The sequence below is a fragment of the Chinchilla lanigera genome, unplaced genomic scaffold (assembly GCF_000276665.1).
Source record: "Chinchilla lanigera isolate Chin_1 unplaced genomic scaffold, ChiLan1.0 scaffold00075, whole genome shotgun sequence".
Taxonomy (NCBI): domain Eukaryota; kingdom Metazoa; phylum Chordata; class Mammalia; order Rodentia; family Chinchillidae; genus Chinchilla; species Chinchilla lanigera.
The window spans coordinates 10,604,416-10,629,239 of NW_004955476.1; the positions used below are offsets into that span (position 1 = coordinate 10,604,416).

Sequence of the window (24,824 nt, forward strand, 5' to 3'; positions counted from 1 at the left end):
TATTTATTTGCCGTTTGTATCTCCTTGTCTGAGAAATGTGTGTTCATCTCCACTGCCCATTTTTGGATTGGGTCTTTGAATTTGGAGGGGCTGAAATTTTTTAATTCTTTATATGTTCTAGATAGAAGCCCTTAACCCTGATCCTTTATACCCCGTCTTTCCTGTACCTGGAAAGCTGTCTGGCGTCTACCTCCCACTTCCGGTTGGGCAAGGAAATGGTGTCAGGGGCTATTTTATGTCCTGTAAGTCTCAGCTTCCTAGCCTCAGTAGCTCTTTCTGCTTTCTGCCCTGTTTTTATTACATTACCTTTTATTTCCTTCATGAAGTTGTTTTTCCCTACTTGTCTGACTTTCCCATGAAAAGGAAGTTCCTGCCACCCCTAGTAGGTCATCAGTATAGTACCTGCTGTTTAGTGTATGTTTTTGGTGAATGAATGACAGTAACATAGGGATTCCTGACACAGTATTTCTCTGTAGTGATGCTGCTTCAAAAGTCATGGTGGAATTGCTTGGAAGTTACACGGAGGACAACGCTTCTCAGGCACGCGTCGATGCCCACAGGTAACACTGAACATTGCTGTGGCAAGGGCTCCTCAGCAGCGCTCAGGCGAGTTAGAGTCTTCAGTTATAAAGCTCTGAAATCAAGCTTGTCACCACGAGTAAGCCAAGACAGTTCACGGTTCCCTGGTGATTCTGATGCAGGTTCTGAGATTCAGGCTCAGTGTTAAGCCATAGGTTGCGTGCGAAGTGGCCACTGGTGGTCACTGTGGGATGATGGTTGGGGGTAATAGTCCTCACCTATGAACGAGACCCTAATCTTGAATCAGGTTAGCTTAACATTAAGGTATATGAGTGCGGAAAATTTGTTGACTTGCTAGAAATTAGCCTATTGCTGATGAGAAAATAAGGGCTTTAAGCAGTCCTAGATCTCACTAGTAACAGTAAGAATAATTGTTTTTGTTTTTTAAATGAAACTCCTTTTATAGGGTTATTGCTCTAGTAGACCTGTACATGCTAAGAGATGGTGAGGCGGGTAGGTGGGGTGGAGGCCTTAGACGGCCTGCGTTCAGGTTGTACTCCACCCCTCCTTTAACGAGCTATTAGGCAAGTTCTCAGCAGCGCACAGGGGCCGATGCTCACGTGTGCCTCTGGGATATTTGTGAGGGTTAAAGAAGACGAGTGGCCCTAAAGCCCTTGTCTGGCTCCTGGTAAGGTGTGGCTGCAGTAGGCTCTTCATTAATTACTGGTGTTTTCTCTTCAGCTGTGTTTTATTTCCTTATGTTAAAACAGATAAACTTGGTAAAACAATTTATTAGCTTGTTTCATCTCCTTCCTGTACCTTTTCAGTGGTGTGTGTATATTTGACTCTTAGTTTGCTGAGTTAAGTACATTTTGTGATCTACAAAGAGACAGTGGAAAGCAAAGATTTCAAAATGCTGAGTTTGCTTTTTTGTTTTCCAATAAAGGTGCATTGTACGAGCATTGAAAGACCCAAATGCATTTCTTTTTGACCATCTTCTTACTTTAAAGCCAGTCAAGTTTCTGGAAGGCGAGCTTATTCATGATGTAAGTAGCTTGTCCTTCAGTACGAAAAGCATCCTTTCCCTGAATGCAGCACGCTGAAGCAACATTACCCTTTGCCTTTGGATGAACCAATGGGTCTCCATATCAGGAACAGCAGTTTGGGGCCACAACTGTCCCCAGCCCCGGAATAGTCCTGTTCTTCCTCCCTCTCTTTCCTCTGATTTGGCTTGGCCATTATGGACTTCAGTAATGCACATTTCTTCTTTTATTACATAATGTCGCTACCCCCATTAGGAAGATAAATCAAATATTTGGGTTACATTCCATTTGGGCTATGCCATTAACCATCTTTTAGTGCAGATAATTTAGAGCTCACTGTGTATGCTGATTATTTCATTTGAAAAGTGAACAATGTGAAAGCAGAGGGATTGAGCAATGATTTGATGAAACTGATATTTCTGCAGTTATTGTCAGTGCCGTAAATATCTTGAGTATGAATCTTTATTCTATATTGACAGGATCTTTTTTGTCTCATCTGTATAGCTTTTAACCATTTTTGTGAGTGCTAAATTGGCATCATATGTCAAGTTTTATCAGAATAACAAAGACTTCATTGATTCACTTGGTAAGTTTTGGGGTTTATCCGCTGGGGGATAGTTCATGGGAACATGCTACTGTATAGCAGTTGTGCGCTGCAAGATCTGCACATACAGTTGTAGCTTCATCTGTATTCCTCTGAGTGGCCTACCATACAACAACAGGAACAAAGGTTAAATGGACAGTTTAAAAGATTACTTAGGAAAGATGTTGTGCTGTTATTTATACACCTTTAATCCTAGCTTCTTCAGAGGCTGAGGCAGGAGTAGTTGAAATTCAAGGCCAGTCTGGGCAACATAGCAAGACCCTGTCTCAAAAAACTTTTTGAGTGATAGGGGCTGGGGATGTAGCTCAGTGGTGGAGTGCTTGCCTACCACACACCTGGCCCTGTTCCATCCCCAGTGCTACACGGAGAATCACAAACCAAACAGGATATAAGGTGGAGCATGAAACTAACTTTCTAGGACCCTGGACCTTTTCTCTCCATAAGAGCTTGTTGGACTTGGGGCCCTTCAGCTCTGCGAATGCCATGATTCTTGTTAAGTTGTAGCTAGAGTCAGGTGCCTGGAGATTCAGGTAGGAATAGTTCTGTGGATGCCTGTGCTTTTAAAATTGGATGAGAGGTGAAAGATCACTGTCACTTTGATCAGGATGGTGCTTTGGAGTACTCGTTTTAAGAGATGATTAAAGGCACTTTGTGAAGCTAAAGGTTATTGTTTAAAATAAAATAGTGTAGAAGGCCTTAATTCCTTAGATGGGTAGTGATTGCATTTTTAGCCAGCCCTCCAACCTGCCAAGTAGCTACAAAATGGTAGCAGAAAACATTTTTCCCTCCTGTAATTGTGTTTCTTATGCTTGGATCCCTCCTACCACCAGAAATTGAAGAATTACAAAAGAAATAGCACTGCTACTTAGAAATAGATGTATAATGATTTTGCACGATAGTAGAAACTTTCCCAGGTCTAGTTTGTTGAAGATAGCATTAGAAATCTAATTTTCAGGCCTGAACTTTGTTGTCTTCAATCAGTCTTCATGCACCAGAGTTCAGTATCATTTGCCAAATTGAATTGAATCTTGTCAAACTGTCTAGAGCTTTCAGTGATACAAAGAGCTCGCTGTGGCATGTGTGCCCTAGGTTCGCCATCACTGCTATATACATGTTGTATTTTTATTTCCTTCTGGAGCATGTTTTTAACATACTAAAACTACATAGAGAATACTTATGAAAAATCTCTAGTTGAACAAGTTTTGAATGTTCTAAAAGACAGTTTTTTGTTTTTTTTTTTTACAGCAAATCAACTATGAAAGTAAGGGACTTTGTTTAGGCAGTAATCAGAATATAGGAGAAGGTGATGATATGTTTCATGTTAAAATTGAATTTTAGTCTTCTAGGTTGTTTGAGCTGTAGATGTACAATTATAGTCTACTTGGTTATACTTAGTTTTCAGCATGGTGATCATTAATTCCTGTCACCCGTGAATTTTGTGCAGCCATTGGAATTGGGGAAGATTGACTTTACTTGTTCACAAGGCATTTGAAATACGCCAAGATTAAGTAGATGCAAGAGTGTTGGTGTGGAGTGCTTTGCCAGGTGCACTAGACCCAGACAACCACATTCTGTCCCAGTTAATTTGCTTTGTGGCATGAAGCCCTGTGATGGAATGTTAATGTCAGCACCCTCTTTATTTACGCACCGAGGCAAGAGGAGTAGTAATTAACACTTTGACACTCCCCCATTGATGTGTAATTGACTGTTTCAAAGGAGCACTGGTTCATAAGCTATTGCATGCATTAAAATTGGGTTTTCTATATCGCAGCATTTTAGGACAGGGGTCAGTGACAATGCAGAAATTGCTCAATGATGCACATTTTTTTATTACTGCATTAAGGTTTTGACATATTAGTAATGAATAAATGTTTCCATAAAATTAGATTTTTTATAACTTTAGAAGTGAAATATGGGGCAGAGCACTATGGCTCCTTGAAGGTAGTATTCCAGTTAGACGAAACAAAGCCCCAAGCCTCCGCTCTGACTTCACTGGGTCTTTCTCAAGAGTATGAACATTTTTGTCTCAAGAGACGAAACGCTGGATGTTTGCGTCTTTGTTTTAAAAGAACGACTTTAAGGGCTGGGGATTTAGCTCAGCGGCACAGCGCTTGCCTGGCAAGCGCGGGGTCATGAATTTGATTACCGGTACCGGGGGAGTAAAACACCAAAAAAAAAGTAAAAGGATGACTTTAAATGTCAGTTTAAACTCCTCAGATACAAGTTTCCACATGTAGAATAGATAATGATTTATATAATTCCTTCTAGAAATAATCTTTACTGTTACTTTTGTTTATTTACGGTAAGATGGTAACTGCACAAAGTAGCAGTAGATTTAAAGAGTATTTTTAATAATACCTCAGTATTGGCAGGAATTTCTATCATTTTATCATATTAAGAGAGAACCATAGATACCCATAGTATTAGGAATATTAAGGAATTTTTTAGAGTCTTTTAACTTGCTCTCATAGGAAAAATTTGTAACATTGCAAATTTATTTTGCCAATTAGAAATCATTTCCTAATTTGCTTTTGTTTTGTGAACATGTATGCAAATTAAACATCTTCTATTAGAAGTTTGTTGGTATAAGATGCTTTGATAAAAATACTTCTGTGTATGTGTATGTTTTGAGTTGTGATTGTATTATTTGACGTTACAGCTAAAAGTCAGGTTACAGATGTCTGGATTCCACAGGTGGCACCCATTTGTCAAAACATTTTTTATTAATACTGATGACTTAGGCCAACGGCGTCATTACCCTGTGTCAGCTGCATTGCCCTGACATGGCCACATGTAGTCTAGTGTTAGCCAGTTGCTAGCTTCTTGTTTCAGAAAGTTAATCAGCATCCGATTTGCATTTGTTAATTAGGGTTAATGTGCACTAATTGATTTTTTGTTGCTTGTAGATTTTCATTAAACCCAGTTAGCAATACTTCCTTGTGTACCTCATTCATTTGAGTTATGATAATCATGTTTTGTTGAGTCTCTGCCAGATAGGAAGCTGGTATCATAATTACAGCTAATTAACAGATGATCATGCCATATATTAATGGGCTCCCCTAGTCTTCACTGTATGTGAATGTTATAAATTTCAGATTTATTTATGGGGTGCTTAGGTAACTTTTCAACAATATAAACTTGAGGCTCTGAATTACTAAAAGGCATATAATTGATCATGTGCTAAATTTACATAATTTGAAAGTTAAGAGTTAACATAGAAGTAATTATAAGTAAGTTTTAGAAACGTCTTTATAAAAGTACATTGCCATTAAAAGAAGTGTATATGATACTCTGTTATAATGGTACTTCTCCTTAAGACCAGGTAATGATGTGAGTTTGTACCTGGTAATATGATCAGCGATTTAATGTTTGCTCCTTGGCTGTGTTTTGAAGTAACAAGATCGGGACTTAGGTAACTTAAGTTTCCTTCTAGGTTGAACAGTTTTTTGTTCTGAATATTAGTACTGTCATGTTTCATGAGAAATTACAATGCAGAATTGGAATTATTTGTATGATTTTCTACCTTTGCATTTTAAAACAAGTATCACTATTAGTTGTACTTTTTCATCTAGTACTAAGTATTTTGGCCTGTAAATGTTAAGTGATAAACATTTTTTGGCAGTTTTGAGTTGTAAAATTGAGTCCAAAGTGACCTGAAGGGAAATGGAAATGTTTTCATAACTTAAAATATTTACAAAAAAATATTACAACATCAGATCTACTAGTGATAGCAACACAAAGCGTGCTAAATAAGTAGGGAATCATGTGCGTTTAAAGGAAGCTATTAGTGAAAATAAGCTTAGGTGATTGAACTAGGAAATGGTACTTTGTGGGTTTTATCTCCTGAAATGTACAAATACAAAAATGTAAGATGTATAAAATTTTAGTATCTAAAAATGTCTTTTCATAGTCCATTTTTTTGGACTTTTGTGGCATGGTCGTAATGACGAAATATAGGCCTGTGAGGTAGGTAGAGAGGATAGATGTGATATACTTGTATCAAAATGTAAAGCCTGTTGTATACAACTAGTATGCACTAGTAATTATAATAAAAGAAATGTAGGTCCACAAAAATTAAATATTCATTAGTTTATTATGGGGTTAGTTTATGGTTAACAAATGGTTTTTCTGAAAATTGCTTGTGTTAAGTGCTCAAACCCAGTGATCTTCACAGCTTACCTGAGTTGTGATTGTGTGGCCCTTGAGTTAGTTCAGATCCTCCATTCTGTTCTTTAGGCCTCATACATGAGCAGAACATGGCAAAGATGAGACTGCTCACTTTTATGGGAATGGCAGTGGAGAACAAAGAGATTTCCTTTGATACCATGCAGCAAGAACTTCAGATTGGAGCTGATGATGTAGAAGCCTTTGTGATTGATGGTAAGGTAACTGGAATGTTTGAGTTGTAGGATTTCTGCTATGAGGAGTTTTTGTCTTTAACCTTATGCTAATGTGGCATGTGATTGTATTTAGTACATTAGCAGGCAAATTTGTAATGTGACGATTCAATGGTATATAAAGTGTGTGGTTTTGGTATTGTCTGCTGAAATCACATAGAATAGGCAGAGTGCTGTAGTGGTTAAGAGCAGGCCCCTAAATAACCAGAATGCAGTTCATTTGTGATTGTGAGGAGTGAATGAATTAATGCAGATAAAGCACCATGCCTGGTACCAGCACATGATCTGCAGATTAGCTCAGAAACAGGAATTTCTTTCCTAGAAATTGCAGATAAAGTGATATAGCTGTTAATCAGGACATTTTTCCAAACTTTCAAGCTTGAGGATCTGATCAGTGTCTGCAGTGACAATGAAAAATGAGTAGATGTGTAGAAGTACTGACATAGTTTCTTTCTAGTGCTCCAAGTCTCTGGTGGTCCTGTACAAACCAGAGGCTTATTAAGGGAATATGTCTCCCCCATGTGCTCACCATGGGGGAGAAAATGCCGTGCGCAGAACTGACAGAACGTGGGTTGGCTCAGCAGCCATAGGACGGATGCGTGCCCTTCCTCTTGGCTGTGTCAGATTGCTCTCCCTCCCAGACGCTGATTTGCCAACATGCTGGAAAGAGTATAAACTTCATTATGGTCATGTGGTCACACCTCAGCTGTGTTTCTTGTAAATTTCCTATATAACATACCATGTAAAAAATCTTTTTCAGCGGTAAGAACAAAAATGGTCTACTGCAAAATTGATCAGACCCAGAGAAAAGTAGTTGTCAGGTAAGACATTTAATACCTTGCAGCATTTTGTAGGACAATTTGGTTTGATGTGATTACTTCACTTAAATGTTTAGAGAACTGAGGTTGGTGTTCTTTCACGTTGACTGTAGTTAAATAGTTGCCATTTATCATAATTTTATTAAAGTTCAGACTGAATGTGATTAGCTTATTTAATGAAAGAGTCCTATTTTCCAGCACATTTCATTTAATAGCCTAGCACTGGCTGGAATACTAATGACTTTTGTGTCCACTTTATAGAGTTGGTTAGGAGAATAGAAGGTTTTGATCGATATGGTGAAGATTTTTTAAAAACTAGCATTAACTCTTAAATTCTGTTATGTTTTCCATATATATTTAACTTTGCTCTTAACTCGGTTTAAGTGTGTAGTACTTTAAAAAGAATAGCAGAAGATAAAAGGTTGACTAATACTGTTTTTAATTTTTCAATTTTTAGTCATAGCACACATCGGACATTCGGAAAACAGCAGTGGCAGCAACTGTATGACACACTTAATGCCTGGAAACAAAACTTGAACAAAGTGAAAAACAGCCTTTTGAGTCTTTCTGATACCTGAATTTTTATGCATATAATTTTGTTCTTTCTTGGGAAAAAAATTTTAAATAATAGTAAAACGTTACAAACTAAAAACTTGTCTGGGTATTCATTGTCTCAAATTTGAATTAAAATCACAAGCTCTAGAGGGTAGAAAGTAGTAGATTAAAATGGTCATTCTGTCTATCTTAAATAGTACTTAAGTTTTATTCTGTAAAGGATACTGAGGGAACAGATGCTTTGAGAGAAGTATATGCAATAACAAGAGTTTAAGAGGCACTGGCTACTAAGGGTAAACACCAAATACAAGGTGGCTATCTTAACTGACCCTTGCAGACCCATATACCTTATCACACCAGGAGAGGTTACAAAAGTGAAGAGAGCTATAAAACTTGAGATGCAACAGCCACTTCATTCTAGTAAGAATGACATCAGCGTCAGTTACATCATTTCATCACCAGAAGCATTTGTCCATGTCAGTTAATCTGTTGTTTGCCCTAGCATCTCTCCTGCTTTTCTTTTTTTAGGCGTGTTGTCATTTTCTGAGCTTAGGTACTTTTCAGTTTCGGTGACTTGGTTTGGCACAAGGCTTTGCCAGTTGTCTTTGCCGGAAGAAGTGGCAGCCAGATCAGAAGGCTCTTCACTCCCGATGGCCTGAAAATGGCTTTGTAGCACAGACAGAACCGGAGGCTCTGCTTTCACCTAGGAAAGATCCGATTTGTTTTACTGTTGAGATAAGTGTAAAGAAGACTTTAAACACAATCTGGTCAGCCTCTGCCATGACAAGCATATGATAAAGCCAGCGTCTTCCTGGGTGATTTATAATAATGACTTGAGTAATCCTGGCACCAGAAAACTATACATTGTGAACTTGTAGGCTTATATGTTAGCTCTTGATAACCTAATATATTCCAGGGGGCCACAAATGTCTTCTAAAGGGTATTAAACATGCAGATAAAAATCAGTATTGTCTTCTACACCCTTCCCTTTCAAAACATGTCTGTTTTGTATCTTCTGTCAAAGCGTGGAGAAAACAAAAAAAATCAGACGGAAGTGAACTATAAAAACTGCCCTTTACTTCATGTTTCCTCTCATGCCTCAGAGACCCATGTTGAAGAAACAGGAAAGAGCAGTGAGGTATTTGGAAGCTGGCACGTTTCCAAAGTACTGAGTCCTGTTTGAGAAAATAAAGTCTGTTTTCAGAAATAAAACTTTTTCCTTCCAATTTTTTTTCTGATAATAAAAACTTACTGGAAATTTAGAAATAAAGAGAAATATATAAAGACCCTAAAAATCTTCAGTAATCCACTAGCCAGACAGGCCTGTCACTGTCTTAGTATTGTTTGCTGCTAGTCCTTTTTTCTATTTTTAGCATATTGAGTAATTCTTTTGTATTTTACATCTTGCCTTTCCTCTGAGAGGTTTCCTAGGTCTTCGCATTTTTCAACTGTTATGAAGTAGCTGCAGGATAACCCTTTTATGGATGTGTGATACTTGACCACCTCCTATTGAATAAGTTATTTATAGTTTATCTTATCAAAAGTAAATTCAAGATTTCATGGAAAAAAATTTTACATGGTCTTTAGATTTGCAGGTAAAATCTTTTATTTGAAAGGGAATACTAAATCACCTTAAGGTATTATCTTAAATAATCACCTGTGTTATTTTTTTTGGTTGTAACAGAAATATTTGTATTTTAGAAATACCAAACAGGATATAGACTGCATTAGAATCACCCAGGACCATTTGTTCACAAATTTTTGTGCTCTTTTGTTGTTTTATTAAAATCTTTTGCAGTCTGACTGGTAGAAGTGACCCATCAGTAATAACATGGTCACCTGGAGTGGAATTAGTAAAGTTTATTTTTAGATGAGTTTAAATGTCTAGGATTGCTCCTTTTGGGCTGCTCTACCCGCTCAGCCTCCGGTCCTCCCTGAGCCCCACCTCTGACCTCTGGAGTCCTCAGCCTTTTTTCACTCCCAGATGAGGGCCTGGTGTGGGATAAAACTTGGCATAGGATGCATGTTTCTGATCCTGTCTGCCCGGGAACTGCGTCCCACAGACCTGATTTAGCTCATAGGACCAGAGTGAACTCTACATCCCACATAATAGCAAGGATACAGTCAAAACCTATGTAAAATGATGATCCATTTGATGGTCCTATTTTGCCACCAAAGGCCATTGGCATCCAAGCACAAGCTGGCAATTTCCAAAATTCTGGTGGTTCTTTTATCTTGCTTCAGTTTGCTTAACAACCCACCTGGTGGGAGGGGTTGGAGCCGGGGTTGGCTGTGGAGAAACAAGGTGAAGTACAGAGACCTAAGGTCTGCACTTAGTAGACCTGGTCCTAGTCAGTGTGACTGGGCTTCCTGCAGCCTTCTGCAGCGGTCGTAGCTCCAGCTGTTGTCAGGTATGTTAGCACAGATCTTTGTGTTTTCCCCTCCTGTGTATTTTTAGAACTTTTCTTCACCACCTTCTTCCTCCTACCACCTAACATTTCCCTTAGCATGATCTACTAGTCCTTTTATTTCAGCCTGGGATGGGATGTGTAAAATAAATAGCTTGGCTTATTTAAGGCCTTCACTCGTGTATGTAATCAAGATTGCAGCAGACTACCAACCTAATAACTCTAAAAACAAGGGTAAAAGATACACTCCCCTTTCAAGTTGCTTTGGCCTATAGGGAGGAAGTGGAATGCTGCTTAATTGTCTTGAGTTAATAAACATAATTGGTGTAGAGTACATAAAATAGTTGGAAAAAATTTCTATTCCTTTTTCGGCTGTAAGTCTTCGTCAAATTCGTTTGTCCTCATTCAGACTAGGTGGTAGGCTTTTTCTGCTTTTTGGCTTTGTAAATCAAATGCCTCCCCTGACTGCTTATTCTACCCCTGCAGTGCAGAAGCAGACAGTAGGTAAAGGAGTAGGTAGGCATGGCTTTGCCTTAATAAAATTTTACTAAGATGTACTTTAGAATTTGTCTCATATTACATGATAATTAAGCTTAAGCTGGGATAATGGTTCTTAGCATATAATAATAAGCATTTAGAAAACGTCTGTTGAGCTAGGGACTGTAGCTTGTTTTATACACTCCAGTACTTCAAAAGGAAATTTTGTATTAGGATCTTTGAGAAAGCATAATACATTTGACCAAGAGCCAACAGATCTGGCGTAGGTCTGCTGCAGATTATTTCTAAACAACTCTGGAAAATCATCTCACATTTGTGTCACAACTGCAAAATAGAAAAAATTGTTTAAAGGATGCTGTGGGAATATTTTTTCAAAATGTTTAAAAATTCTATAAATGTAAATTCTTAAAAACAATCTTCACTGCGAGAAAGTACTCAGCCTAATTAGCACTGGGCATACGGCTTTTTGCTTCCAGCCTGGGGCTGACACAGCTGGCTGTAGCCAGAACCCAGGGCTGCGCCCAGCATCCACCCTGGAGCTGCGGCTGCACACCCTGCTGGGAAGGCTGCTGCGGAGCTCAGCGTGGGAAATGCGACAGGGACAGCTTCTGATTGTGCTATAGCTCCTGGGGAAGGGTTTCCTATCTCAAACTAAAAGCTGTTATTTGTTAATCATAAGAAATACTGTTGTTTCCATTATGTATGTGCTAAAGAAAGAGCTAACGAAAGCCTCTCGAGTTTACAAGGTGACTTCAGAGTCGCACTACGCAGTTTGAGAAGTAATCTTTCCTAACCTTTAAGTCACCTTTCATCAGTTACATGTTTTTTTTTTTTAAGACTGAATAGTACAGACTTGTTCTTGCTAAACTTCTGATATGCAAACCTTACACATTTAGACAAATAACCTGTTATCTAGAGTAAGTTGCTTTGCTTATGACAAATGGCCTCCTGGGACCCATGTGATCTCTACAGATACTTTGCTTAGCATACACATCCATGCTATCCTACACAGTGTGGATAGTCTGTGCTTTTGTGCGTGGTATTCTAACTGAAATAATGTCGGAAACTTCTTCCATCTTACTTTCCGAAGGTCATGTAAACTAGACATTATTAAAAACAATTAAGACTTGATGAGCTTACTTTTAAGCATCAGCTTTATTAATATGAAGTTCTGAATGCTCACATGCCACTACTTCTAAATTTAGGTGACTAGAAGTACACAGTGCAATGCCTCATACTCTCCCAAACAGGCTGGATTGTATCTCTTTGATTTATACACTGTGACTTTTTCCTGCTGTTTTCTATCAACCTTAATTGTGAAAAATGGTGCCACGTTGCCCTCTTGATATTCTTTTGGAGATCGGTTAGGTCTTAAAGCATCCAGATGCACACAGTTCTACACATAACTGCAGAATTAGCTCACTGAGGTCTGCTCAGCAATATTTTTAATTGACTTACATGTTCTGTGGGAAAAGGAGAACCATAAAACGTCTTTGCGGTTGCATTCCTCTCCTCACTGGGCGTTCTCTTGGGGTCTGGATGGATGGTCCCGTTACTCAGAGCATCAGCAACTCTGGTGATGCGGGCGGTGTCTGATTGACAGAGGAAATGGCAATGACTGAATTCTATTCTCTAGACCCTCGTTTTAGTGACAGCTTTGCAATCCAATGCTTTTGTATTTAAAAAGAAGTAATTCCTATTTTCTTTTTTACTTTAAATTTTAAGTTTTCTCAGACTTTCCTCTTATATTAGGCATTTCATGTCAGAAAACAAGGTTTTATTATTGTCTTTTCTGAAAACCTGCTAATTGCTATAATTTCACATCAAAAGGAGTGAGATGGCATAAATGTCTCCCTAAACAACACAACATGTTACCCTTATTACTCAGATTACTGCATTATCCACACATGTAAACATTTGTGTAATGACTGTTTTGTGAATTCATTAGTGGGGAAAGTCTGAACACAGCACAGATTTGTAAACTGCACTGAAGAAACTTGCCACGATAACTAGCCCAACAAAGGGCTCTTTAGAAGTCACCGGGCAGTAATAAATACATAAAAACAACTTTATAATTGCCTATCCAGTTTAAAAGATGTATATTTAATAAGTTTTATAAGTCACAGTTCTAGACATCATCAGTCCTTTTATTTTACATCACTGAAATATAGTTTAGAAGGACTTTGAGAAAACAGTGTTAGACTAGCCCATACAATGAATAGAACCTAAACTAAATTTTACTTAAAAATTACGGTTTGAGAAGTAAAAGTATACTTCGGCATTTTCTGTTTGTCTCTACATTTCTCGCAGTTGTTGGCAGTAGACAGACTGTTTTTAATCTTCAAGAATTAAAATTTTTTTTCTTCCTTACCTTGTTTAAAGAAGCCTATTAAATGAAAGGCCCACAAAAAGAATTAAGATATATGTACAAACTCCCCATGATAAATGAAATCATTATATACTGCAAACATACTAATAGAAAAGAAAAAAACTGAAGTCCCCCAAAAAGCCCTCCTTGTAACCCGTATTTCTTTAATGGGCCTAAATGCCATTGTTAAACCCAACAAGTTTCCTTACAATCTAAGAATGTCTTTTATACCAAACAATAACAAAGTAAGCATTTCTCTCATGATTGTACATCTTGAACTACTGCTTTTAAATCTTCAATGTAGTTATCGACCACCTATTCATGATTAAGTATTTTTATTAAAAAATCTACGAAAAAGACAAAAGGGAGAATAGGAACTTCAGTGTACCTATCACTCAACTTTCCCACCCGTCAGTGTTGCCGTGCGTATTTCATTGAGTTACCTTCTTTTTCTGGGGAATTTTAGAGCAAAACTTGGATATTACCTCAGTTCATGTGTTTATTTAAGAATAAAATATCTCCTTTATTCTCTAAGGTGTAAAACATTTGAATGTATTAATAGAAGTACATAATTATTAGGGCATTCAATTGAAAACGTCTTAGTGACAAACACCAGTGATATAAATTGTGGTGCTTTACTGTTGCTTATAAAACCAGAAAAGTGAGCTGGATTTGTGGTGCTGCAAAATGAACAGATAAAAACTGAGGAAAAAGGGAGGAAACGGGGAAGAAAGTGACGGGAGAGAAATTAAGATGTACAGAAAGAAAAGGAATAAACGTGCACATTGTCAGAAATGTTACCAGCTGCTGAAATTCATTAGCTCTGAGATGAAAAACTCAGTTACTTGTTCCTAATGTGAAATTAATGACCCACGCCTGTTTTTGCCGCCCTCTGATGACAGGAAAAATTTCCAAATGTGACTGTGCACACTGATAAGAATGGCCCAGATTGAGGTAAAAACAAATCTACTTCCACTTCAATAAAACCTTCCCCACTTTTACTTGCCCACATGTGTATGCAGTACAATGGGCTGATGCCAAATAAAATCACTTGAAATACAATCCATCTGGTGACTTTATCAAGAATAGTAAGTAGTAAAACAAATTTTAAGCATTAAAATATAACCTCGTTTTCTTACCTGGTCCGGCGTCCTTCCTGACATCATCCACACCAGCACTGTTACAGAGAGCCACTGAAATGGTCCTTGTGTTTTCCGATGGACCTGCTGGTCTCTCCTTCAGCAACAAAGGAGTGCTAGGCGTTGTCTGACCTGCAGTTTGATTTACTTTTGACCAAGCACTAGGGTCTAGGAAATTCATGTGTGCTGGCGTTTTCTCAGTTTTTTTATCTGAAGTGGGAAGATCAAAGGATGCCCTTCCACTTCTGTTTACTAAATCTTCAGATGGCTTTATGTGGAATGAATGTGATTTTCCCAGCTGTCCTTCCCTGTACATTTTTCCTGAAACGATGTCATTTAATGACTCTGCTCTCTCTGTATTCTTTAACAATGTATGCTGTCTTTCATTAACATTCACAGAAAGGAAGCGGTCATTTTCTCCTGCTTCAGTTCTCTGACTCTCATCTGTCTCCCTCGCACTGCAAACCTGTATGGTGGAAGGCTTCAAGCCTGTGTCTGGTGAAGCCTGCCTCTTTCCACTGTTAATCGGAAGAGCGGAAGTGGTCACACTGTTTCCTAAATATCCCAGGCAGTTCTTAAACTGGCTGTTCTGCGTAGCATTCATATCTTCCCGTATAGTTCTTTCCCCAGGGTTGGAACTGGGTGTCACCAACGCAGGCCTAATACCAATATTATCCGCATTCATAAGCGCTTTCTCACCAAAAGCAGCAGGTGGCATGGGGTGGTTGACAGTTACATCACAGGGAAGAGCTAGTTCAGGCTTCTCTGCAGTATCAGTCCGGACTTGCTGAAGACTTAAAGCTGGTTTAAAAGGCAATATACTACACTTACTGATTTTATTTAACAGCTGTTTGACATTACTTGAATACTGTGAACTGTATTTCTCACCCTGAATAGGATTCATCTTTGCATCTACAGATGAATCCAAACCTGGTTTGCCTTGGTTAGTAACTGCCCTCTTGGTCCCTGGATGGGATCTGAATTGCTGTTCAAATGGTTCATTTTCAGAAACATCTTTGTTATGATCTCTGTTGTAAGCCATCTCACGCACAGCACTGTCAGCTGAGGGGCTCTGTTCTTTGTTCTCCAGGCATACGTCTGCATGGTGAAGGCCTTTCGCTCCTACATGCATCTTTCCTGTTTCTACTGATATATCTTCCACTACAAATGGGTTACTTGGTGATTTAAATTCTGTGCATCTATTGTCTTTTTCCAGGTCCAGCTTGTCTTTTATTTCCATAGCAGCAGGTTTTCTGTGGTCAGTAACACTCCCAGTTAGTTGGGTGATTGCCTCTTTACTTGCACAGGGGACTTTGCTTAGGGAGACTCCGTGTTGATCTTTATTCTGAGATACATTTGTATCAGTTTCACTGTTGAAGCTTTTCTCAAAAAGCTGTGCATCTATCACAAGAACAAAGTAAAATATTACATGTTAAAGCCTGACTTTGTAGAACATACATGTATCACCTATTTTTGTAAAAACATAATTAGCTTTAACTATTTTATTAGCAAATAATTAAACAAACATAACATCAGTTTAACATGAATATTGAGTTCCCCACCTAACAAGCATATAGTTAGATGCTAAGTATTCATACCCTATGAAGTTTTTATTTCATAATAGCAAAAGTACTCTGGATTTAAGAAGAGGAAGCAAGTTGGAGTATGATAAAATAGTTTTTATTTCTCTAGTTGGCATCTCCTTTTGGACACAATACCTTGCCATTAAGCATGTAGCTGAGAAAAATTTACTCTAGCAGGATACAATCTAATTTTTATTACTACCCAGGTCCAGTAATATTCACAAGTTAACTTCCGAGTTGAACAGTGATCACTTTTTTAATCAGGACTGTAAATCTTATAAAACATTTATTAAATATTTTCAAGTTCTGGAATAGTTTTGGGCAAGACATCAATTGTATTCTCTGCGTTCTACCGATACCAAATCTTAAGTACAGTTAAAATAATCTCCAATACAAATGTCAGGACTCAAGGGGGCTTGAGTGCAGTCATTCTCTCTGCAACACCTCCACCAAGTGGCTGCTTCAGCCTAGGTTTGAACACCTTCAAACCTAAGTGCCGGCTTCAGCAACTCTCCTTCAAGGTGGAAGAGCGAGTCAGTCATCTTGGTGGCAGGCTCATTTCTGGATGACGAAGAGGGCTCTCTTCTGGCCATCAGAAAGCCACTGGTGAGCCAGAGATGTGGCGGCAGAAGCAAGAATCCAGAGAGCCCAGCGTAAGAGACGAGAGGGATAAGCAGAAACGCACCTTTTCCCCACAATACTCACTGTAAATATTGACCGTTAAAGATGAGCTTGAAGAACATGAGTTCTGCTGCCGGGTACAAGGGAAAGGGTGTTTCCGGCTATGCTACAAGGTCCTCAAAGCAAAGATGGCAGCTGACACTCCCCAAAATTCTGTAAAGGGCCCAGTGTGGTGCTTTGGTAGGTCCTTTTGATGAGAGAAAAACCCTTTACAACTTAGAAAATAACTTTCAGATTACCTTCTGTAATAACTTCTTCTGTAGGCAGACTTTCTCCCATTCGCTCCTTTTCTCTGTGCTCAGTATTGGAACAGAAACCCTTCGTATTTTCTTCCCTGCCTTCTTCCCCAGAATTATATTTCTGTATGACGGCCTTTCTTGAGTTTTTAGTTATTCCAGCATTTTCATTATTTACTTCTGGGACGTTCTAGGGTAAAATGGGAGGGATTTCTTTAATGTTAAAAAAGATGCTTAAAAAGTATAAAACATTTAAGCAAACTTTGCTAATAAAAGTGGTGTCTGTGTTTCCATTCAACCATTCAGCAATTTGTTTGAAAACCAAATGACTTAAGTTCACTTTCGTAGTCTACCATAATTAAACAAAATGGACACCATCTATGTTTTCAAACGTGAGTACCACATTATCATACCACACGTGATAGAACAGAACAGCCACCCCCTTCAACAAGCAGGCAAACTGGAGCTGTGGTGGGTGAGGTAGGCCAAGTGCTTCAAGTGGTGTTTGTTTGGGTCTTTAAAGCAGTGGGTGAGCTCCACGCCCTCTCTCCCCCTGTCCCTGAGCACAAGTCACTGCGAGGCATTGAATGAGGCTTTGGGATCCCACATGAACACGGTCCAGTCCTCCGGGAGTGTACAGCCTGGTATACAGACAAGAGAAACAACAGCCAAGTGTAATCGCTAGAAAGCTCTGCTTGGTGCAGAGAGGGAGAGCCCCAGTACTGCCTTCGAGAGTCAGGGACAGGCTTTTCAGAGGAGGCGGAGCTAAACAGAGACAGAGTCACATGTGATGTCCAGGGAGAACAAACTACTGATGTGTGAGAAGATGGTTGTCCAGTCACAGAACTAGGAGTGACCCCATGTGGCTGCAGCTTAGATGCAGGGAGGGGACGGGAGGAAAGAAGGAAGCTTGAGGCACGCTGGGCCTCAGGTCACGGAGGGCCCAATGTAACATGCTAAGGAAGTTCAGCCCTGCCAGGAGGATGTGGCACGCCACTGAGTGGCTCGGCAAGGGATGGCCCAAGTGGCCGACTGGAGAGGTCATCCGATGCACTGTAAAGAGCAATGAGTGCTTCAGCCTCACTGACAAGAACCAGCACTGGGCAATGTTTAGAACTCAGGACACATCACGTTCTCCATCTTCATTTTCACCAGCACACACCAGGAGGGCGCCACGACCATGTATAGTCAAACTCATGCCCAAGATTTATTACAACAAAAAGACAAAAGCAAAACAAAATAGGCAAAGACCTGCAGCAGAGGTGGAGGGAACCAGTCATGAGCGTCCCAGGGTCATCTCTCAGTGAAGTCACAAAGGAAGTGTAGCAACACATGTGCACTGCTGTCTACCAGGGAAGCTCCTGAGAGACTTGCTGCCCAAGACTGGTCCCACAGGCACTTCTGCCTGCAAGCAGTGGACTCCAGCAAGAAAACGATGTCCAGAAGAGACCATGTCTTTGGTACTAACACTTCATACGCTGTGAGCCACTGCTGTCAGGAAAGGGTGAGAGCCTGTCCCAAATCACATTTCCAGGAAGGAGCCCGGGCCAACCTTACAAGCCGGCCCTTCTAAGGACAGTGTCCACAGGCTTGTTGTGACTATTTTCTATACCCCTACACAAGAAATGCAGACTTTCATCAATAGCCCTGTAATTTAAATAGTGAATTTGTTATTTAAAATATTCCCATCAAGATAAAGCCCAGACAGCTTCACTGGTGAGTTCTACTTAACAATAAAGAATACCAATTCTAGGGCTGGGGATTTAGCTCAGCGGCAAAAGCGCCTGCCTGGCAAGCACAAGGTCGTGAGTTCGGTTCCTGGTACCGGAGAAAAACCAAAAAAAAAAAAAGAATACCAATTCTAGACAGACTTTTCCAGGAGATACTGGAGGAGGAACATACTCCAACTCAGGTTATGAGGTGGCCAGTAGTATTCCTTATACAAAACACAGACAAACAAAGGAAAAATAAGGAAAACCTATACACCAGAACTGCTTATCCATGCTAAGTCTTTATTAAGGCATTTGCAATTCAAATCCAACCATATAGAAAAAGGATAATGCCTTAGACCACCTGGAGTTTATCACAAGAATACAAGGTTATTTTAACATTTGAAAGTCAATTAATAGCAACTAGATTTTTAAAAATGTAATCTCGATAGATACAGAAAAAGTGTTTGACAAAATTTAATGCCCATTCATGATAAAAACTCAGCATGCCAAGAATAGAAGGAAACTTTCTCAACTTGATAAGAAATATAAACAAGAACCAATAGATATCAGTACGAATGATGAGAGACAAAATACTCGCCATTTAAGGTGAGAAGCAAAGCAAGTGCCTCCCTCTCACAGTATTATTCACCATCATGCCAGAGGTTCCCAGCTCATGCAGTTGAGACAAAGAAAATGCATACTATATGAAACAGCTATACAACACCTTTTAAAATGAAGTCAATGTACAAAAATCAATTTTACTTCTATATAGGTCCAATTAACATTTTGAAAAAAAAATTTTAAATACTACTCACAAAAGGCCGGGGGTGGGAGTGGTTCAGTGGTAAAGGCATGCTTAGTACGCACTAGGCCTGGGTTCAATCCCTGGCACCAAGCAAAACAAAGCAACTCGTACACCAGGGTCCCCAACATGAAATACTCAGAAATAAATCTAACCAAGCATTTGCAAGACCTATACAATGAAAACAACAAAGCATTTCTGAGGTATTTTAAAAATATCCCCTCCAAATGGAGACCTACATTTTGTTCACAGTCTCAAAATATTGCTAAAATATCAATTCTTCACAAATTACTCTATAGATTTAACACAGCACAAGCAAAATCCCACAGACTCTTTTTAGAAATTGACAAAATGATTCTAAAAGTGATATGGAAATATAAAGGATCCAGAAGAGCAAAAAGTGATTTTAAAAAAGTGATTTTAAAAGAGAACAACAAATTATATACCACATTTAAAACATTCTTAAAAAGCTAGCCAGGCATAGGGACACATGTCTGTAATCCCACCACTTGGAAGACTGAAGCAGGAAGATTGCTGTGAGTTCAAGTCCAGCCTGGGTTACACAGTTCAAGGGCAGCCTGAACTATATAATGAGACCCTGTCTCAAAAAAAAAAAGCTTAACACTACTAAAGATAATGTGGTATTGGCTCAAATACAGATATATAATCAATAGAACAAAATGAGTCCAGAAATATGGTAAACTAATTTTCCAAGAAAATACCAAGGTATAACAGGAGAAAGAATAGTCTTTACAACAACAGTTGTGTCCTGGGACAAATGAAAATCCGTATTGAAAAAGATTCTTGATCCTATGTCATACAACACACAAAAGTTTACTCAAATATGTTATAGACTACGTGCTTATCCTCATTTTTTGAAGTTGAGAAACTTAAAATATAAAACAGGTTGAAAAACATCAGTGATATCTGTGGTGGATTAACTAATAGGCAACTTATAACACCCCGCTGAACTGAATCAGTTCAGGTGTGGAAGGCCCACCTGAGGACTATTGCCAACAGCGTAAAAAAAAGAAACTAGAGAGGAAGATAATGAGCTGTTGACTCTCCTGGAGAAGCTTTCCTGATATGAACTCGGCTGTTCTCATCATTGGACGTGCTCAAGACCTCAATGTTGCTGAGGATGACTGCGGTTTTCTGTGGGGGAGCTCTGGTCCTTACTCTGAGCATTGCTTCCTGGCTCCAGTGCAGATCCCTCAGCCTGCTGGCACAGATCCTTCATCCTGCCAACGCAGACTGTCTGGCTTCCACCACTGACCTTTGGACCTTCCCAGCGCAGAGCCTTGATATAAACTTGCATGGGACATTGTCGTGGGCTCTACAGCTTCAACCAGACTCACGGAGGACATTGTCATGGGCTCCAGGTCTTTCATGCAGGACACTGCTGTGGGATCCAGGCCCTCAGCTGGATTCTTTGGGTCTCTAGTGTGTGGAAAGATCTCCTGCACTCTTTTGCATTTGACTCTTTTGGTGAATGTTACAAAATAATCCTATAAATTATATGTTCTGTATTAAATTCTTTCCCTTCTAAACCCTGACTACAAAAATGTCCTAACTTAAAAGTTTGTACTCCCAACAATCTTGAATTTCACCTGAAATTTCTTATCTTTCTCAAGCTTTTTCTGACTGCATAGTTTGTTGTTATCCTCTTAAGTGAATGATTTCAAATGATAAAAAATTCATCTTTAATCTCATTAATTTCTCTATTAAGTTCTTCAACCCATCATAACAAAGTGAGCAAATGTATAAGTACATTTTGTCTGAAAACACTAATATAAGTTTTGGCAAACAGTAAAAATAAGTACAATCACAAAATAACAATAGTTGAGCATTTAGTAAATGTACTTGCATACTCATAGAAATTCTATGAGGTATTTTATGCCCAATTTACAGATGAGGAAAGTGAGGCTCACAAAAGTTAAGTAACCTGCTCCAGACTGACAGAGAGAAAACAGCAGCCAAGTTCCAAATTCAAAGCCACATGCGTTTCTAACTACTACATTAAAATACCTCTTGTTCCAAAGGAAGATTTACGAATTTTAGTCGTAAAAGTTCTATAAAAGTTACACCTTCCTGTTCTGCTGCTGTGAACCAGAGATGCAGATCGTAACTCGATGTGGTGCAGAGTGCTGAGCACTGAGCAGAGACTGACACGTTAGCCTGAAGTGAGGTCCACTTGCCAGACTCCACCACCGATGAAATCTCAGGACTTTTCCTAGGGAGCTCAGGCACAGGGACCTTCACTAGGAGACAAGGGCCACAGAAGAGAACACTATCCTTTGACCATGGAGGGGTATGACTTTTTCTTAAACATTTAAAACTCATAAATCCCACGGCTGTGTGTAATAGTCTTCATCCAGACAGGAAATTCCACCATCTGTAGCCCATCTCCGCGAGGTACAGAACTTGCTCTCCAAGGCCCACCTCTCCCTGTTCTTAACCCCGTCCTCTCTCCGCCCCCTGCAGTCTCAGATCTATTTTCTCCTCTTTCCTGCCATTTCCCAGTCTCTACATCCCACCAGCGTCTTCTCCTCAGCGCACAAACACCCTCTACTCACACTCTGCTTTCTTCTCCTGGGCCCAGCTTCTCTCACCCCTTCAGGTACCCCTTCCATCACCGGGCAACGGTCTGGCTGTGCCCTCATTCAGTGCTGTTTGCTTAACTATCGCCTGCAGATCAGTGGCCTTTCCAGGTCTCCCGCCTCTCGGCAGCTCTGCAGCCCCTGACTGTGAGGACTCCTGAGTCGGCCGCTTCTCTTGGCTGCTGTTTATCCTCCTGAATCTCCGGTGCTCTCACCAGGCTGCTCCTGCTCCTGCCCCACAGGAGCCCACGTGCACACACACGCCCTCCCGGGGGTGGCAGCCCTCAGGGCTAGGCCCTCTTTGGCCTTCTTCAAGCCTTCTGCTCCTCTAGAGACGGTCTCATTTCTTTACCCTCAAATTTCACTTTTATGCTAATAAATCTTAAAACTGTATCTCCTTGCTAACCTCTCTCCTAAGATAAGATTCACAGTTCCAAATGCATGGTATGCATTCCAAGCTAGACATCCTGCAGGAATCATAAATTCAGCAGTTCTCAAATTAAACTAGTTATTTGCATCCATCAAACCTGCTTCTCCGCTTACACTCGTCACGTCAGTGAACGACATTCTCCTTCTCGGACTTACAGTAATCTCAGTCGTACCGGGCTCCTTTCCCCTTCCAATACCGACTGTATATAAACTGTCACCACCTTGCCAAGTCTACTCCCAAATGCTGCTCGCATCTACCCGTCTTCCCGTCTCCCCACTCCTGCCTCAATTCACATTCTCACAGGCGCACAGCTAGATTACGACAGGATTCTCACAGGTCTCTTTCCTTAAACTCATCCTCCACACTGTCACAGAAGTTAGTTCAAAAAAAACCAGAACTGCCTCCCTCCCTCCACTGCTTTTAAATTCTCTGTGCCTTCTCAACACTTACAAAATGCGACTCCCTTAGCAGGAGACCGTTCAAAAGCTAATCTCAGCCTATTGTTCTTAGAAGGCCACAGTTTCCACAGAAAAAAATGAATGTCTAATTTTCTTTGTTCAGTTGATCTTGTGTGTGTGTGTGCGTGTGGCATGTTTGGCATGTTAAATTTATATCACATCTCCTTTTCACTTTACAGTCCTGACCCTGACAAGAGCCAAGAAAGATTGGGGTGCAATGTAGGTTACATGACATTATTATGCTTGTTGCTTAATAATAAATTTTACCCATAGCGATTAAGCAGCATATTTTGGCAATCTGATATAATTAAATACAAAATATTTTTCTTATATTTGAGTGAAGCTTATGAAGATCATCAACAAAGACTCATCCTTTCTGAACTGTAAATTCAGAGATCTATATTTAGATCTATATCATTGTAATGACATAGGATATATGGTTTAATTAGTACAATAGTCTAAAATATAATTGTGTATTTCTACCATATATTTTCATAAGTAGTGACTTTCTACTGTTGTTGAGCTTTTTTGGCATGCAAAGAAAACTGATATTCTATTGATAAGAATAATCAATTTTGTAGTCTACAAATCTTTGAAGTGAACCTTTGTATTTCACAATTCAAATTTATATCATTTTACACCATTATTTTATTTACATCACTAAAATTAAAATCAATATGGAATGAGCAAATGTAGTTTAAGGAAATAGCATTTATACAACATATCAACTCATGATAAAATGCTAATACAACTGAACCCAGCCACTGCATATGTGCTCTAAACACGGCTCTCACACGACTCAACAAGACTGCCGAGAAAAGCAAAGCTGATCAGCTAACACCAGGAATATGTATCCTTTGTTAATCATTGATTAAAACATACTGCAACAGTTTTATGAAAAATTAATTTTTCTTTGTCACATGTGGAGGTCATCCAACATATATTCATACATGCATGTATAAATGCACAAACATGTATATGTATGGTCTTCCAAGCATGAAAACATTACAAACATTTTAACAAAATATAGCTTTTAAAAAGCACTCACTTTCTGGAAATATAAGTGCAAGAACAAAATCTGCGTGCCTATTTTTGTATTATTTCTGCAATGTTTTCTTAGCATTTAATAGTTATTTTAAATGTCTACAGCTACCTAAGGCACTTTAATACTTTACAGTTTAATAAACCTGTATGTCTCTCCAAGTTCCTAGTGCTTCCTCATGCTCATTTTGAAGATTAAGGAACTTTTCTTCATTTTCCTTTACCTTCTCCCTTTGCAGCTCATTATCTCTTTCAAGGGTCTGCAATAAAATTAATTATCCAAAAAATAATCAATACCACATTAATGAATTTTGATGTGTTTTATGTTGCTTGGACCTTTGCTTTGAACATGCTGAAAGTGCCATACAGATCAGTGGTAATGTGCTATCTCAACAATAATTTTCATAAATTAACAGAAAGGTGCTTATAGTTTAGCTAACAGGAAATAGGGGGAGGTTATGATAAAGAAATGGCTATAAAAGGGCATAAAAACATTGCCATTATTCAGTTTCACTGCATAAGTTTTAATGTGCTGAAAAAGTAATATAAAGTGCAGCACTGAAAAGTGTGAAATGTAGCACAATCCAGCCGAACCCCATTAAAAAACTTTAACTACCAAAAACATTTTCTTCATATCTATTTATTTTTAAAATGAGCTGGTTAGAAAACCTATAAGTACAATTTTCATTTCAAATTAATACATGTTGAGCATAACTTAAAAATTTACCATATTAACTTACTCATTGAATTAATGTAACAGAATCACTAGTACACTACAGCCCCCCAACAAAACCTTTAAGAAGGAAAAACACTACAAAGTGTTTTATAGGACTAGGGATTTAGAGCTATTGAATCTATGTCACCAACATTATTAGGTTTCTTCAATCTCTGTTTATAATACAAGGAATCATCTGTGAAAGGGTAAATAGTAA

At 39.0% G+C, this 24,824-nt stretch overlaps 2 protein-coding genes across 3 annotated transcripts in view; one reads left to right on the top strand and one right to left on the bottom strand.

Annotated features, from left to right (window-relative positions):
- Positions 1-8,033, top strand: part of Eif3m (eukaryotic translation initiation factor 3, subunit M) — a 17,779-nt gene extending 9,746 nt beyond the window's left edge. Inside the window, exons 6-11 of one of the 2 annotated variants that reach the window (XM_005401783.2) lie at positions 477-560; positions 1,466-1,565; positions 2,067-2,148; positions 6,403-6,546; positions 7,324-7,384; positions 7,839-8,033. In XM_005401783.2, coding sequence (XP_005401840.1) covers positions 477-560; positions 1,466-1,565; positions 2,067-2,148; positions 6,403-6,546; positions 7,324-7,384; positions 7,839-7,959 — 592 coding nt within the window. In that variant the 3' untranslated portion in view covers positions 7,960-8,033. The remainder of the gene's footprint in view (positions 1-476; positions 561-1,465; positions 1,566-2,066; positions 2,149-6,402; positions 6,547-7,323; positions 7,385-7,838) is intronic. The other variant, XM_013502983.1, reaches the window with a different exon arrangement.
- Positions 8,034-8,114: 81 nt separating this feature from the next.
- Positions 8,115-24,824, bottom strand: part of Ccdc73 (coiled-coil domain containing 73) — a gene marked incomplete at its 5' end in the record, with an annotated part of 113,814 nt that continues 97,104 nt past the window's right edge. The window contains 4 exon segments of the mRNA XM_013502982.1: positions 8,115-8,639; positions 12,301-12,434; positions 14,350-15,750; positions 16,853-17,039. Coding sequence (XP_013358436.1) covers positions 8,418-8,639; positions 12,301-12,434; positions 14,350-15,750; positions 16,853-17,039 — 1,944 coding nt within the window. The 3' untranslated portion in view covers positions 8,115-8,417.